This window comes from Metopolophium dirhodum, chromosome 8, assembly GCF_019925205.1.
Source record: "Metopolophium dirhodum isolate CAU chromosome 8, ASM1992520v1, whole genome shotgun sequence".
Lineage (NCBI taxonomy): Eukaryota > Metazoa > Arthropoda > Insecta > Hemiptera > Aphididae > Metopolophium > Metopolophium dirhodum.
In genome coordinates, this window is record NC_083567.1 from 23,060,592 (window position 1) to 23,077,664 (window position 17,073).

Sequence of the window (17,073 nt, forward strand, 5' to 3'; positions counted from 1 at the left end):
TTCTAGAAGCCAGAAACCACCCTGAATGTTTTGGATTGAAGCATTCTTACTGTTCTGAAAGGTGATGAAACACACACTACAGGTGTACTATACACACACAAAACACATAACTGTAAAACCAATTTACCTATTATACCTAGATATTATTAATGATTCATTGCTCCGCTCAAAATCTAAAATGGGTATTTAAACGATGTGTATTGATTTAAAAAGTATTAATTATTTATCATTGCGCACTTACGTATACTTGTGTTTATTAATATTTTCTTTACACAATTAAACTTAAGACTAAATTAAGGTACCTAAAGGTAATATAGCGAGAGGGTAGTTATTATATAGGTAAGTTGAATGTGAGATAATTTTAAGATGGGTCAGTAAATTGTGATTAATTTTTGCCCCCCCCCCCCCCCCCCCCGACAATAAGAGCCAAGTGCCTGTCACTGGACAGCCTCCCTCCTCATACTAAATCATCTTGTAAATATTTTTCGTTATTATCCTATTTTCTTATTGTACATATGATAGGTACACATTGTAAATTCTCTATTTTAAATAAAAAAAAATTTTCAAAACTATTATTGTTTTATGAAATAATGAGTGTCTTGCTTAAATGAATCACTCCATATATTATATACATTTTTTTATATGTTTTCAAAACTAATTAATTTGATTACATTCTACTGCATATAACGACGAATTTTCATGGTCCCTTGAAAGTCGTTATTATAACTGATTTCCACTGTGTATTAAGTAATATATATGTAAATAATTTAAAATAATTGAACTTACGCCTTATAGGTTATAAATAAAGTGCCTATATTCTACCTTATATGTAACACTTACCTAACTAATTTTTTTATAGGAAATTAAGTTGATTTTTGTGGCTTTTTTCCAAGTATTTTTTTCTTGGTTTAATTTTACCACGGAGCGCTAATATGTAATAACGTTCCTATCACGACAACATTTTGTAATTTTAATGAATTTATATCGGTATTCGTTTATCCTTTTGCTTTTATCGCGATTATAAGTTTATTTTCAACTGTGATTAATTTTCTTAAAACCATTGTATGTTTATTTAATAAATCAATAATAATTAATTATATTTTGATCGTAATTAATATGATTGTAATATTAATACAATTAGAAACAGATTTATGGCAAAATTGTTGATTATTGTTTTTAAAAATTATTCGTTTTTTACAGCAGACATATTTCTTAATGTATCTAGCTACCTAAAGTTATATTTTCACCATAATATAATATATAGAATATTAATAAAATTGAATTGAACAAAAAGTTTTATTTTTATTATTACTCTGTTTTTTTTATAAGAAACAATATTATGTATAGTTATATTTTTATTCATACTATATATTTTATTATTTAATATACAACAGGTGAAACAAATAATGGAAGAAGCTGTAACTAGGAAGTTTGTACACGAAGAAAGTGGCTCAATTACATCTCTTTGCGGTAGTGTATTTACAATAAATTATTACTTTTTTAATATAAAAATTGTATGATTCATTATTATTATATTTTAGTTATTCGTGTTGTTAATTGCTACACATTTTAAATAAATATTTTCATGATACATTTTTTTTATCTAAATTTGAGTTTATTCAGAATGTAAAATAAAAATGACTATTGATAAACAATACATATATATGATAGGTTTAAAGACAATTAAAAATATATAAACGTATGGTAAATCGTTGACCTACGGATTATAATATATAAATCTAAAAAATAAGTAAAATTTAGCTTAAACTCATTTTTTAAATTAATTAATTTTTTTATCTGTACTCAAAATTAAAAATAACACAAAACAATTCTTTGCAGAGATGAGATGAATTAATAGATAGATGTTACTTCACAGCTCACATCTGTTACTGTTTCTGCATTTTGTCTGCTTTAGTTTTCATTTATACAGAAATGTAGTAATAAGTAGGTAATAAAAAGTTTTCCAGTTGCATCAAAATCTTTTTCTCTGCTGCCGTTAGGAATCAGGATAACAGTATGAATTTCGATTTCGAATCAAAATGTTTAATAGGCAGTACCGTATATACTATAACTACATACTAAACTACCTACTATATACATTATACATACTACATATAATATATGCATACATCATAATAAATTATTTATAGTTAATGTTCTTTTCATATTGTATTTAGGTGTTATTATGTCTAACTAATTTCACAATATTAAGCTATTGCTGTAACGACGTAAATTTAATGTTTTATAAACTGTTATAGATACCGATAGTAAATATAGTAATGAGTGATTTATAAATTAACGCATTTCCAATGATTTAACAGTAGAATCTGTAGGCTAGGTAAAAAAATTAACAAATTCGTGTCTGATAAATAATGAATATTACATGATTGTAGCTGCTGTTGAAGCATGTCTATCTCAAGGATTGAGGCGAAGAGCATTGGGATTATTTAAAACTAGTTCAACAACAGCATTATTACATAAAATGGCGAAAAATTTTGAACCTGCCTCCATAATTAGTCAGAAAGTTCAAGAAATGGAAAATACTGACCCAAATAAGTAAATAACTATATTACTTAAGCATCATATTTACTAATTAATTTAATTTGTACAGATCGAAGTGCCTAGATATAATGTTTTGAAGCTTTAGAATTAAGGGGAAACATCGTTAAAGTAAATCAATTAATGAAAATTATACATACCTACCAAAAAAATAATTTTTTTGTAATTTTTTTGAATTTATACTATATACATGTATAGAGAATTATTGAGACATATACATGCTACATCTCATTTTTAATTATGCAGAAAATACTTTCCAGAACAAGTATAGTAATCACTAATATTAAATAGGTACTCATATTAATGTTATTAGATTACTTACATTTAATTCAAGAGCAATAATAAATGAGTAGTAAATATTAGTAATATACATTTTATATGATTACAAGAATAATTTAAAATTAAATATTAATATAGGTAGGTACCGATATAATATTATAGTATAATATATATTATCATAAGAGGTATACTGGTATGTCATAAGCCCATAACTCATAACTTAATGTTTTTCATTGTTTTTGAGATGTATGTTATTAAACAAAAAATATGACATAACTTATAATTATAAAACTATTGTGTAGTGTTATAATTTTATAAATAATTAAATATTTTATTATCGCTTCATTTGTTATCAATTGTTACAAATACGCCAATCATTAAAATTACTCAATAAAATGATTAATTACTTCCGTTTTCTTAACATGTATCATTTATAGATTATAGAACACCTATATAGTTGTAATTAAAATCTACATTTTCTTAAATAAAACCATTTAAGACATTCATTAGTTGTAAGATATTAGTATAAATATTGGCATTTAGAAAAAAAATATTTTTATTGCATGTACGTAAACTAATTATAATTTAGATTATTACTGTACATTGAATATGTATTATAATTTATACAACTAACATTATCAAATATCAATATATTATATAGCAGTTTATCATAATAAATTTATTGGAAAAATATGTACTGGCACACTTGACACTTCTATAGTTATATAATTTAAATAGATTTTTTAAAAGTACATTCGCGGGATCAACGACCATTGGAGATCAAATGGGTTTATTTTTCATTGAAATATTTAAAAAGCACTGCAAAAATAGTCACTCTAAAGTCTAAATAAGTTTTTTTTATAGAATGATAATACAATTATTTATACTTAACCAAGCAAGTTACTAATAAGTAATATTGTTTACTGAAATGTCATAATACTTCAGGATTTTAAAGTTTAATAACTTTATTTAGCTCTGGCAAACTTTTTACTATTTATAGACATCTTTGTTGCAAACAAATTTGAACTATTATTATTGAAGATTGATAGTAAATTATTTATGTTAGGTACCTATATATTTTAAAAGATAATTGTATTAAGTTTAATTATATTAAAATCTTTAGCATTTTTTAGCAGCAGAATGTGTATATTATAAATAGTTTGCACAGAGTACCTATATGCAAATCATTGAAAATAAATAAACCTAATATATATTTGCATGCAGTGAATATTATTGTATGACATGTTAGATTCTAAATGGAGCAATGAATGTTTTAGTGTTTTACAATGATGCGTGTGTTTTTATGTTCGTCATTATATTATGGAGCAGTAAAAATGCTTAGATTTTCGACTTCAACACTTATTATTCTGGTAGGAATGTGAATCTAATTGGTACTTTAGGGGGAGGGGGGGGGGGGGGGTCAAAAGTACATAATTTCCCCATATTTTTCTTAAGAGGACGCTACACGGCCATTTGTTGTCTCCGTCTTACAAGTGCACATGTGTAACATAGCAAATGTACGCTAAGCAGATCACGTTTAGCTTCGTTAGTTTAACAATTAGAGTGAATCAGCCTATTTTGAAACTTTATTGTAAGAATATTAGCTGTGTTTGTATGTGGGTTTTTTACAATGGTTCAATTTTTTAGCAAATTATGTGTATATAATATAGCGTAATTGCGTAAATAAAAAATGCTCATAACCCATCTAAAAACTGAATTATCGTAAAAAACCCATATGCAAACACAGATAATGTTCTTACCATCACGTTTTATAATAGGTCGATTCTCTCTAATTTTTTATACTAACGGAGTTAAACGTCATCTGCTGAGCGTACATTTTGTATATTACGAAGTCAACAAATATCCGTGTAGCATATACCACTATATGATGTACTGTAGTTTGCAGATGTCAAGAGATGTGTGGTGGGTCACTGCAATGGATGGGTTAAATTTGAATTCAATGACTTAAATTATTTAATTATATAACGATTCAGAGCGAATAAGTCGGTCAGACTACTATACTAATAGTATATTTGTATCATATTAATGCTTAACTTAATTAATTTTACGATTAGTATAACAGTAGGTTAAATTCATTTTTACCGAAAACATTTCATTTATATAGTTACTTTAGTACCCATATATAATATTTTTAAATTACAAATAAACTAAAATCGTTATTCTCCGTTTACATATTTAGTTTCGTCCAAATTTGAACGTAAAATAATTCGACTATACCTAATATATAGCCTATAGGATACGACTTTGATGATTTTTGTCTTGAACTTCAGACGCTATTAAAATTTTTTTGTTAATTTACTTGTACTTCACATTGTTTAATTTCCACTAACAATAACTTATAAGGAACCTATTGTATTAAATGTTCAAGTTTTCAGAAAATTAAAAAAATTATTAAAAATTGAAATTTTTTTATGCTGAGTTATGCTTATGCCTTATACATATATTTTATGTATCGCTCAAAAAGAGACAACTTATCTTGAAAGTTGAAATAGTGTGTAGAAAATGCTCGATACAAATTCGGCACCTACCTAACTATCTCAGTTATTTTTTAGAGTTACACCACCTAAAACTAAATTCGATTTTGTTAAAAACAGTTTTTGCGTAAAAATTCTACATTTCTTAACATTTATTTTGTTTTCCTCAAAGCTTTTCAAAATTACGAATTTTCAATTTTGACCTCTGCAATGCACTAACTAGAATGTGCAATGCAAAATTCACTTTCGCACCAAAAAAGTTACTGAAGTTCAAAATTGAAGAATTATTTCGATTAATGTTATCTGGGCACAGACACAAAAAAAAATAACACCCATCATTGTCATTGTAATTCAATACATTCATCGCTCTTCTCAGAATATAAAAATAGTGAAAAACCAAATTAATTGATTTTCTTATTTTGTATAGTAATTCAAAAACAATTAACCATGTTTACCTACTTGAAATTTTCATCAACAATTTATATTACCATTTTCTATACAAAGTATAATTTAAAAATATGTTTTCTCTTTCTGAGCTATTATATCTAGACTTGCAAAACTTTTGATTATTTAGTTTTTTTTTAATTTCTCTGGAAACAACTTGAGGAACTTTTGTTAAATTGTTTTTACTAAAAATGTTTGATCGAGCAAAAGTGACGTTTATAAAATATGAAATGCCTATGAATATGAATAGCTTAAAATGAGTCAAAATATTTTTTTGTATGTAATTATAGAAAAAGCTCATATAAACATTATTTGATAAATATTTCATGACTGCATTGTTATTTGTTTTTATATTACAATTTACAACAAAATATAATAATCAATTTGGTCGAAAACTGGTTTTGCGTAAAAATGCTTGTTATCCCTATTTTAGATTCTGAGCGGAGCGATGAATGTATTGATTTTACAATGATGTGTGTACCTACATCACGACCTTTTAGGTAAAATGCTTATATTTTCTTCAACACTATCTTTTCCGTTAGGAAAGTGAATCTAGTTGGTACTATGGGGGGTCAAAAGTAAACATTTCCCAGTAGTTTTCAAAATTGCCGTAAAAAAATTAAATTAAATTAAGGAAAAACGGAAATTTTTAAGCAAAATCTGTTTTTTAGAAAATCTATTTTGGTTTTTGGTGCAACTCTTAAACGAATGACCGTATAGATAAATGACCTAACCGTAGATACATGAAATTTTGACTGAATGTTTATATTACCATTTTCTATACACCATAACATTATTCAAAAATGTTGACTTATTTTGAGCTGTTTACGGACATTTTTAGTTTTTTTTTCTCTAAATATCAATAAAAATTTTTTTTGTTGGTTAAAAAAGTTTGAAAATTTAATAGAAGGCTCCTAGATTATTATTTCAAAGGTAGATGAAAAAAATATTTTTTTTATAAGCATTTAAAGTTTAAATATTGACAAAATACGTAAAAATAACGAAATTTTGCAAATTATTTTTAGTTAGAAATTCATAAAAAAATTTCTTTTTAAATCTAAAATTTGAAAATATATTACAAGATTCCTCATAAGTTTGTCTACCTTTATCAAAAAAAAAAAAATGTCTACGAGAAAGTCGAATTAAATTTTTATGAAATCGAAATTCACATTTTTACAACATTTGATATATTCACTCGATTTCTCATGTAACGATTTCCTTATTTTGTTGTAATTAAAAAACAATTGACTGTAGATACTTGAAAATTTCACTGAATGTTTATATTATCATTTTCTATGCACCATACAATTTTGAAAATAATTTGACTTTTTTTTACCTGTTTACGGACATTTTTAGTCTTCAATTTTTTTTAGTTTTTATTTCTATAAATATTAATACAATTTTATTTGTTGGGTAAAAAAGCGTGAAAATGTAATGCAAGGCTCCTAATATATTGTTACAATAGCAGTTGAAAAATATTAAAAATACATAGGCACAATTTTTTTTATAAGCATTTAAAGTTCGAATTTCGACAAAATGTATCAAATTTAAAATTTAATAATTATTTTGTAGTTAAAAATTTATAAAATGTCCAACTTTTAAAGCTAAGGATTGAAAATTTAAAAAAAGGTTCCACGTAAATAGGTTATATATAAATTACTTTATTCACAATAATATCATCAAATATACTTAGGAACAGGCGTGGATCCAGAGGGGGGGGGGGGGTGCTAGGGTGCTATAGCCTTTTTACAAAATGGAGTACACAGAATACGAGACCTTAACTTTAGCACCCCCATAATAAAATCCTAGATCCGCCACTGCTTAGTCATATCATAGGCTGACTTACCGTTTTCGCTCAGAATGGTTTTTCTTATATATTACAATGATATTATATCGTTGAATTCAAATTTAACACCAACTTGACTTTATAAGGGCTGTGAATTTGAAGTGTATATAGTTATATGCATTCTTTTTAGCTTATTGTAAAACCCAACTTTTAACTTCAATTTTTAATAAATTTTAAAATTTTTTTAACAGTTCCATTTAATTATAAAAAACTTTGTACATACTCACATGTTTTAATTATTTTTAATTTCCATCTAATATGTTTTTGTAAACAAATAAAAATAATTAAAAAAATGTTTCTTCTAAATACAACTTTAGATTTTCCTGTGTTTTATAATTGTATATTTAATGTTTGATTAATTAAGTATTAATAATGTATTGGTTTTACAATGATGCGTTTTTTTTTTTTTTTAAATAAAAATTTTTTTTCGGTTTGTATACAGTTGAGTTGAGTAAGAAATGGAAATAATTCTTAGATTTTCAACTTCAGTATCTTTAACGATGATAAAGTGAATCTAGTTGGTGCATTTGAGAGGTCGAAATTCCCAGTAGTTTTCAAAATGCCTGGAAAAACAAAAGTTAAGAAAAAACAGGAAATTTTAAGCAAAATCGGTTTTTGACAAAATTGTTTGAATTGAAAAAAAAATTACTGTAGATACATGAAATGATAATTTTCGCTGTTATTTAGCTTTATATTGGCTATTTCTAGGCACTATAGCATTTTTGAAATTTTGCGATTCTTTAAGAGCTATTTATAGGCATAAAAAAATGTCGAGTTTTCTTAGTTTTTATAAAAATATTTCATACTCGGTCAAAAATCTTGAAAATGTAATACAATAATTCTCATAGGTTGTTGTTAGTAAAAAAAAAAATTGATTGTTATATTCCTCAATCATTTTTTATGAGCGTCTGAAGTTTAAATGTTGACAAAATTCATTAAAATCACAAAAACTGGCTAATTATTTCGATTTAGAAATTTATAAAAAATTTTATATTTATATCTAATAGCTTTGAAAATGTATTACTAGATTCCCCTTAAGTTTTCCTACATCTAACATAAAAAAGACTACAGGAAAGTCAAATTAAATTTTTACGAGGGTTTTGAAGTTACAAAGCTAAACATTTTCTCGGGTTCCATTCAAATATTTGGTAATTTTAATTTCTGAGCGAAGCGATGAATGTATATTGATTTTACAATGATGATGTGTGTTTTTTTTAAATTTGTGTCTGTCAACACCTTTTAGGACAGAAAAAATGCTTATATTTTCTTCAACAGTACCTATCTTGTCTGATAGGAAAGTGAATCTAGTTGGTACTTTAGGGGGTCAAGAGTAAAAATTTCCCAGTAGTTTTCAAAAGCACCGTGAAAAACAAAAGAAAAATTAAGCATTTTTTATGCAAAGTTTTGGTTTTTGGTGCAACTCTAAAACAAATAACCGTAGGTACATGAAATTATGACTGGATTTTTAAATTAGTATTTTCTATACACCATAACATTTCCCAAATATTTTGACTTATTTTTAGGTGTTTACGAACATTTTTAGTTTTTTTTTTCTATAAATATCAGTAATATTTTATTTGTTGGGTAAAAATGTGTGGAAATTTAATACAAGGCTCCTGATATATTGTTACAATAGCAGTTGAAAAATATTAAAAATACATAGAAACAATTTTTTTGATAAGTATTTAAAGTTCGAATTTTGACAAAATTTATCAAATTTAAAATTTAATAATTATTTTGTAGTTAAAAATGTATAAAATGTTCAATTATCTAAGGACTGAAAATTTAAAACAAGCCAACCAGGTTCCACGTAAATATGTTATATATAAATCACTTTATTCACAATAATTTCATCAAATATATAGGTACTCAGTAATAGTCATAGGCTGACTGACCGTCTTCGTTCAGAAACGTTTTTCTTATACAAATATACAATGATATTATTATATAATTGAATTCAAATTTAACACCATTCATTACAGTGACCCACTTGTAACCCCCTGTACGGCAGAGCGACACCCGCTTGTCTACCTTTTTTTGTTTTTAACCAACAATAATCTTTACGTGATGTTGTATAGGTAAAATTTACTCTTGTATATTCTGTAATATATAGGTACAGTTATCCAAATGTGTGTAAGCGTTTACCTGCATGCTTTAAAGTCCAAACTAAATTAATTTAAAATCTTTTAAACTTGAGGACTTGAGTACATTTTATTTGTGTACTTATTAAATAATTGTTGTCTGTTGATCATTTCAGAAGGAAGAATAACTTTTGACTTTCCGATTTTTACGTTTCATCTTAGGTACTTAATAATGTATACATTTTTTTTCTGCAGAATATTGTATTTAAGATTTATTTTATCTACTCAAGTTGTTACTAATTATTAATTTCTCATATAAGTTATCAATCACAAATTAGATAATATATATTATATAATGATTTTAAAATTGTAAAAGATATTTTTTTTAAAGGAAAACGCACATCATTAGGTACATACAATAAAACATTTATTATTTTCAAAAACTTTTTAACGATTTTAAATAATATTTGAAAAATCTTTCCAAAAATAAGTGTTTACCTTTAAAATAATCATTCTGTATAATATGTTATATGAATGTGTCTGTTTAATATGTCACGCATCTTACCTGTATATATTATATATAACTATATATATATAATATTAAAATAGCAACACGTCGAATATAGGTAATACATTATAATAATAGGTTAGACAAATATATAATTACCTATGATTTATTCATGTTACAATTTTTTTTTATTGAATAAGATTTTAAGTTTTACTTTATTGATAAATGGAAGTAATTAATAATTTTCTGTTGTTGAAAATCATATTCTTTTTTTTAGTCTATTCTTCGTATTGGTTTTCATAAAGAGACCCTATTTTTCAGACCAATAACTCTAAGACGTGATTCAATGGCCTCACCAAGAATTTGCCCATGCATTTTAAATAGAAGAGGTTCATTAACTTGGTTATTATTTAACAATGAAAAGTAAGCCTCGAATTATTATATGTACCTACCAAGTTAAAATTTTACATTTTCCTTTAAAATAAACTATATACATTTACTGCAAATATAATATTATAACCTGTAGTTTTAGGAATCAGGTATATTAATCTGTTTTATCCTTTTACAAATACTATGGTTTTGCAAAAATATATCTGGCCTCTGAAAATATTCTCTATTATTCTATATTCCATAGTTTTTATAAAATCGGACCATATTTTTCAGATCTGTAGTAGTTTCTCCTTTTAGAAGAAGCAGTAATTTAACCCCAACACAAATTTGTACATGCACGTTAAACCGGAGAAGTTCATTGACTTGGTTACTATTTGGCAATGATAAGTAAGCTTGACAACTTTATGTAACAAAAAAAAAATATTTTAATTTTTATAAAAAAATAAATATTTGGTTGGTAACTCATATAATAACTAAGAACGTAAAAATGATTAATAAAAACTTAACCTAAAAACGTATTACAATTGATATTTACTTATAATTAATAAAATACGTATTATTGACAGCAATGGATGTCAATTTTATAAAACATGACAAAGGTAGACAGGCAGTCAGGTATAGATGTCAGGCGATAGGTCTTATAAGGATAATATACAAACATAAATAAAAAGTACATACAGTCATTGCTCATGTACGTCTTGAACGTCGTGTATTATCGATTTGCATAAATGGCTTTCACCTTGATATCAGACTTATACAATTTACATATTATACTTCGTACTTGTATTCAATTATGAAATCAAATTGTTTTGTACAAATCATATAGACATATTATTGTTTAATATTATTTGTGTGATACAAATGATTGTTAAGTTATATAGGTACCTACTGATATTCATATTTTAGGTATCAAAACTACTTTTATTTGTATAAAGGTACCTAATAACCTAAAATGTTAATGTTTAGTTTTATATTTTGATAATATAAAATCATAATATTTCTTTTATACCTATATCGTATATACCTTGGGGTAGATTCAGGGAATTAAGCAGTGGCGGATTTAAGGGGGACAGAGAGGCCAGCCCCCCCTTCCATCTAGGTTAGTAAATTGGGCCGTTTTTAAATATTTGCGTCGTAAAAATGTAATTGTACAATAGTGTTGTAGTTATATAGTGTAAACAAAATAAAATTGAATCAATTTTTGTTGTAAAAATTTATTATTATAACAATTTTATAATCATTTTTAGTTTAAACAAATAAAACACACACACACCTAACTCACAGCTATTTGATGACCAAAGACGATCCTCCACTATGCGACGCGTGCAATGTACTTTTAACGGTCAACCACGTCATCACAGAATGTCAAAAATACAACATGTATCGAAATCAATACCACATATCAGAACAAATTTGTCAAGCACTAGGACCAAACCCACAAGACGTTAAAAACTTAATCTTATTCTTAAAAAAAACAGAATTGTACAATTTAATTTAATGTAACCATGTAAATGCTAAAATACTAACAATGTAATCTAAAATTCGTGTACTAATGGCCTAGTTGTCGATGTATATTTCAGATCAATAAAAAAAAAAAAAAAAAAAAAATAAAACAGCCATGGGATTATTTTATAAACATTTATTTGATTAGACATTTATTTTATTTTTATTTATTTCAAAGACTGTAGAATGATTTTATACCTAACCTAACCTGACAGAGTGATACAAAATAAAACCATATCTTTGAAAATATATAAATTTATTAATTGTATTTAATTTATTAAAAGAATCATGTTGGAATTTTTGGTAATTAATTAATTTTAAAAGTACACGTCATAATAACATAACAAAGTTTTTTTAAATAAAACACGTGCTCTCAGCTTTTCAATGTGACCCCTTTGAGCCTTGAGACACTCGTACGACATTTAACCAGATTATAGAATTCGTTTCACTGCACTCTGTAGCATCTCAGGAGTCAGGGGTAACCGTTTGAATAGCCGTAAATATTCGTGTTTTTAGTTCATTGATGTTAGCTGGTAGAGGTGATATTTTTCCATACATGTTATACTTTGACTTTGACTTTTTTTTAGCTAATTGTAGACATTTGACGTTTTTTAATTTTTTTTTCTACAAATATCGATGAAAAATTTCACTTGGTCAAAAAGACCAAGAAAATGTTCAATTAGGCGTAACTATTTTCAGTAGTGGCTATCGCTATCCTATATCTCAAGTGTATCGGCTGTTTCGCATACTTTCCCTCCGAATAAGTACTTGTGTACAAGGTGAGGGTATGGTAAATATAGGTATATATGTATTTAAAATTATTTTTATTAAGTTCGATCTTCGATACACATAGTAATTGGACAATAGCCGCCACTATACCTGTTTGAATAGCAGCATATATTTGGGTTTTTAGTTCCTCGATGTTAGCTCGATGGTAGAGAAGGCCGAAAAACGGTACCTATATTTAACATACCCTCATAAGAAAAAATTACAAGGGGTATTATCAGGGCTTCTTAAAAAGCTTAGGTACTGTTCAGCAGTTGCAATTATATCACAAGCTAATAAGTAATAAAAAACTAACAAGCCCAGGTTATACGTGGTGAAGGACGGTCCTATAGCAACATCTCTCAGCAACTAATTTAACTTCAGAAAGGTACCTAAACAACGACATACAGGGAGACAGCCCTTAGCGGCTTAACTCTCGTTAGTCTTTTTATTTTTTGCAGAGATCACAATTTTCAAAGATGTGGTATTTTTTTTTTAATTACCTTGTATTTCACAAAAATAATCAATGTCAATGTCCTATATTATGCATACTTTTGTACGATAAAGTGAATCTAGATGATCTAAAAAAGTATGTATATAATTAAGCACAGTTACTGTAAAATATGTATTAGGAAAATTTGGGCATACCCGATATTTACAGGCTAAATCCACTCGTGCTATACCTGTGTAGGAGATATAAGTTTATTACTGCAGGTAAAAAATAGGTTAACTTTATTTATTACTTATTTAATGTTACATAAAGTATAGGTATATGTTCATGCAAAGATGTATCACTAAATATTTCTGCTGGGAGACCTTGGACTAAAAAGGGGTTGCTGCAAAATATGATTTTTGTGAACATTTAAATTTTTTATCCTTTCGGTGCACGCAGAGGGACCGGCTAACTGGATGAAACCATTGCCCGTATTATTATTTTTTTAGAAAAAAAACTAAAATTTATCAAAAACAGTCGTCTAAGCAAAGACGGTCTAACCAAGGTTACCAAATAAATTTTTTTTATAGTAATATTACAATTTTTAAATTTTTATTTTTTTTCTCGATTAGGTATTTTAAAAAGTACTAAGAATTTTCAATTGCGACCTCCCAAAAGTACCAACTAGATCTCATTTTCTACCAAAAACTTCTATCCAAATTGATGATTGAGAGTATTTTTTTTTTGAGAAGTTGAAGTTGTACAAACTCTTTCAAATACCTCACCTAATCATCTGATATTATTAGACTGGACTATATAAAAATAAAATTGTAATTATTAATTTTCAAGCACCCCGTCCACCATTAAAAAATCCTGCGTATACGCCACTGGGTGCCCGTATGTGCAATACAACTTACTTTTAGGTTCCTAGAGTTCTTAGTTTTCCTAAAGAAATGTTTAGGACACCTTATAATATCCTCGTTGTATACGTCCATTCGTTAGTTAGGTACCAGTATATACCTATAGTTATGAATTTACGATTCTTTATATTAAGATTTTATAACAGCGGTTCTATTCAAAGTAAATTCATACTAGCCAGTATCTATATTAAAAAATATCAAAATATAAATATTTAATATAGATTTATATTAGCCAATAGTAAAAAATATGTAACAAAATATGTTATCAAATAATTATTTTTCAATCACATATAATGTATATAATATGGAACTATAGTTTATTGTATTGTATTAAAATACGTTTATAAACTGGAAATTTAGGACGCTCCCAGAGTGAGCTTTATAACTAAAATTGTTTTTTAAATGGTGACACAAATTTTCCTCTACAGATTTGGTTAGACTAATTGTTCAAAACAATTTTTGTATAAAAAGTTGTTTTTAATACATGCGTGAATTTGGCCCCCCGACATTGTCTGATAGACTCCGGACCAATACGAATATTTTGTAACTTATTTGTAACTATTTGTAACACACTTTTAAGCAAATGTTGATAGCACCCAAAGTAAAGAGTTACAAATTCTAAAAAGTGTGTTACAAATACCTAGTTACAAATAAGTTACAAAATATTGGCATTGGTCCGGAGTCGATCAGACAATGTCAGGGGGGGGGGGCAACTTCACATACGTGTTTTAATTAGTAATTCTTAGCATAAACTGAATCAGTATACGAGTATTGAGTATACCTCGTACCTGTATACCTATAATAATATAATGTCTAATAATAGTATATTTTTATTTTTCTGATGTATTTATTGATTTATATACTTAGTAGTGATAGCTGTGCAACTAGAGCTGCATCCGTGAACAGTACATTAACTAGTAGTATAACACTTCCGAATGTCCATCCACCACCTTTGACAAAGAAAAATTCAGCCGGTAGTGGTTTGGGTCCTACATCCATAACTCTTCCCAAGTATTTATGGATTCGCCTGGCATTGTTCGAAAAACTTTTAGCTGTGATAATTGACCATTTAGTTCAAAATTGCAGGTGAATAATTAGTTTAATTTAAATGTACAGATAATACCTAATTTTTAAAATCATAAAAAAATTATTTTCAGTAAATATTACGAAAAAGATTCCTTAGTAGCAGATCCAGATTATGGAAGCATTTTAAGTTCACTACTAGGTAACTTTAAATATTTTTACATTAGATTATTGTTTCTTAATATACTGTGTTTTTGTGTTTAGTTGGACCGTGTGCTTTAGATTATTCTCGTACAAAATCACATGATCAATTTTGGACTGATCCACCTGCCGATGAATTAGTTCAAAGACACCGTATATCAAGTGGTTATCATACATCTCCACCATGTCGTACTCCCATAAATGTATGCTGTATTTAAATTACTTTATTCAGAAACAACTAACCATTTTACATTCAAAGCTGTTAAGACGACGATGGTGAACATACATTTTACTATCTCAGCTGTCTCTCCGACAGGCAATATAGAACAAATTTGGCTTCGTATTTCTAAATCTGAGCCTTTAACTAAAATTAGAATAAAATCACTAGGTATAGCCTAAATCCCACTGCGATAAAAATATAAAACAATTTTTTTTTTTTATGGTTCCTTGTTTGTTTTCAACTGCTGAGACTGTTAATGTAGATGTTGCAACTTCTTATATAATTGGGATGTATAGGTATCTCCTATACGTTTGTTTACATAAATGCATGATAAAACTTTTTCAGTATCGTAGAAATCTACATGCCACAAGTAATGATGATAATCAAAGACAAACTCCTATATCTGCTAAAGACTATGTGGAATCATTGCATCAAAATAATAGAGTTACTCTACTATACGGGAAAAATAATGTTTTAGTTTTACCGGTAATTGAATAATTAACTAATCTAATGCTAAAATTAATTGATAGGTAGTTGTACTAAATATTTGAAAACATTTCTATTTTTAGAAGGATGTAACTGAACCTATGGCAGGTTACTTGTCTCTACATCAAACTGCTAGTTCATTGATTATAAAATGGACTCCAAATCAACTTATGAATTGTCATTCTCCTGGTACTAATCAGAACGATCACCCTGAAATTGATGCAAGTGATAAAAGGTTAGTTTTTAGTGTTGGTAGTTTTATTTATAATATTAAAAAAAAATCAAATTATTATTAATATAGTATACATATAGGTACCTACCTATTTTCTTAAGTAAATTTTTAAACAGTAAATTTACTTAAAATCAATAAATATATTTAGAATAATTTATTATAGTTGAACACATGTGAAAGCTTATGTGGTGTTTGTTTTTTAATTGTATTTAACAAAAAAATGATAATCAGTAAAAAATTAGATTTTAAAAACTTTTTATTGATTCTATCGAGAGGAAGAAAGCTGTTGATTGGTTTTTAATAGATACCTTAGTATTTTTAATTAAATTTAAAAATAACTCACAATCGCAACTCTAGTAGCATCCTTTTTACTCCAAATAATTAAAGCATTTTAAATGTTTAAAGTTAAAAACTGAGAAACTAAACGACCCAAAGTATTTTTTTTAGTAATAACTCTGATAAAGCTTCAAAAGTTATAACCATTTTCACATTTGTTGAAACAGATGTTTTGAGTGCAGCATGTTTGAATTGGAAAAACTTAAGTAAATAAACCTATATAATTGTTATCATTTAATTATGAAATTTCAAATTTTGAATATAGAAAAGTTCAGACTTTTATCTGACTTGCAACTATTGAGGTGGTATTGAAAAACAATTATGCAATATTACCCCCACTATATAATTTCTA

The 17,073-nt window shown here is 26.7% G+C and overlaps 1 protein-coding gene across 4 annotated transcripts in view; it reads left to right on the plus strand.

Annotated features, from left to right (window-relative positions):
- Positions 1 to 17,073, plus strand: part of LOC132950875 (small G protein signaling modulator 2-like) — a 35,038-nt gene that overhangs the window by 6,886 nt on the left and 11,079 nt on the right. The window contains exons 3-11 of one of the 4 annotated variants that reach the window (XM_061022472.1): positions 1,395 to 1,470; positions 2,394 to 2,556; positions 10,534 to 10,635; positions 10,876 to 10,989; positions 15,091 to 15,309; positions 15,381 to 15,448; positions 15,511 to 15,650; positions 16,013 to 16,153; positions 16,237 to 16,388. In XM_061022472.1, coding sequence (XP_060878455.1) covers positions 1,395 to 1,470; positions 2,394 to 2,556; positions 10,534 to 10,635; positions 10,876 to 10,989; positions 15,091 to 15,309; positions 15,381 to 15,448; positions 15,511 to 15,650; positions 16,013 to 16,153; positions 16,237 to 16,388 — 1,175 coding nt within the window. The remainder of the gene's footprint in view (positions 1 to 1,394; positions 1,471 to 2,393; positions 2,557 to 10,533; positions 10,636 to 10,875; positions 10,990 to 15,090; positions 15,310 to 15,380; positions 15,449 to 15,510; positions 15,651 to 16,012; positions 16,154 to 16,236; positions 16,389 to 17,073) is intronic. The other 3 variants (XM_061022473.1, XM_061022475.1, XM_061022474.1) reach the window with 3 other exon arrangements.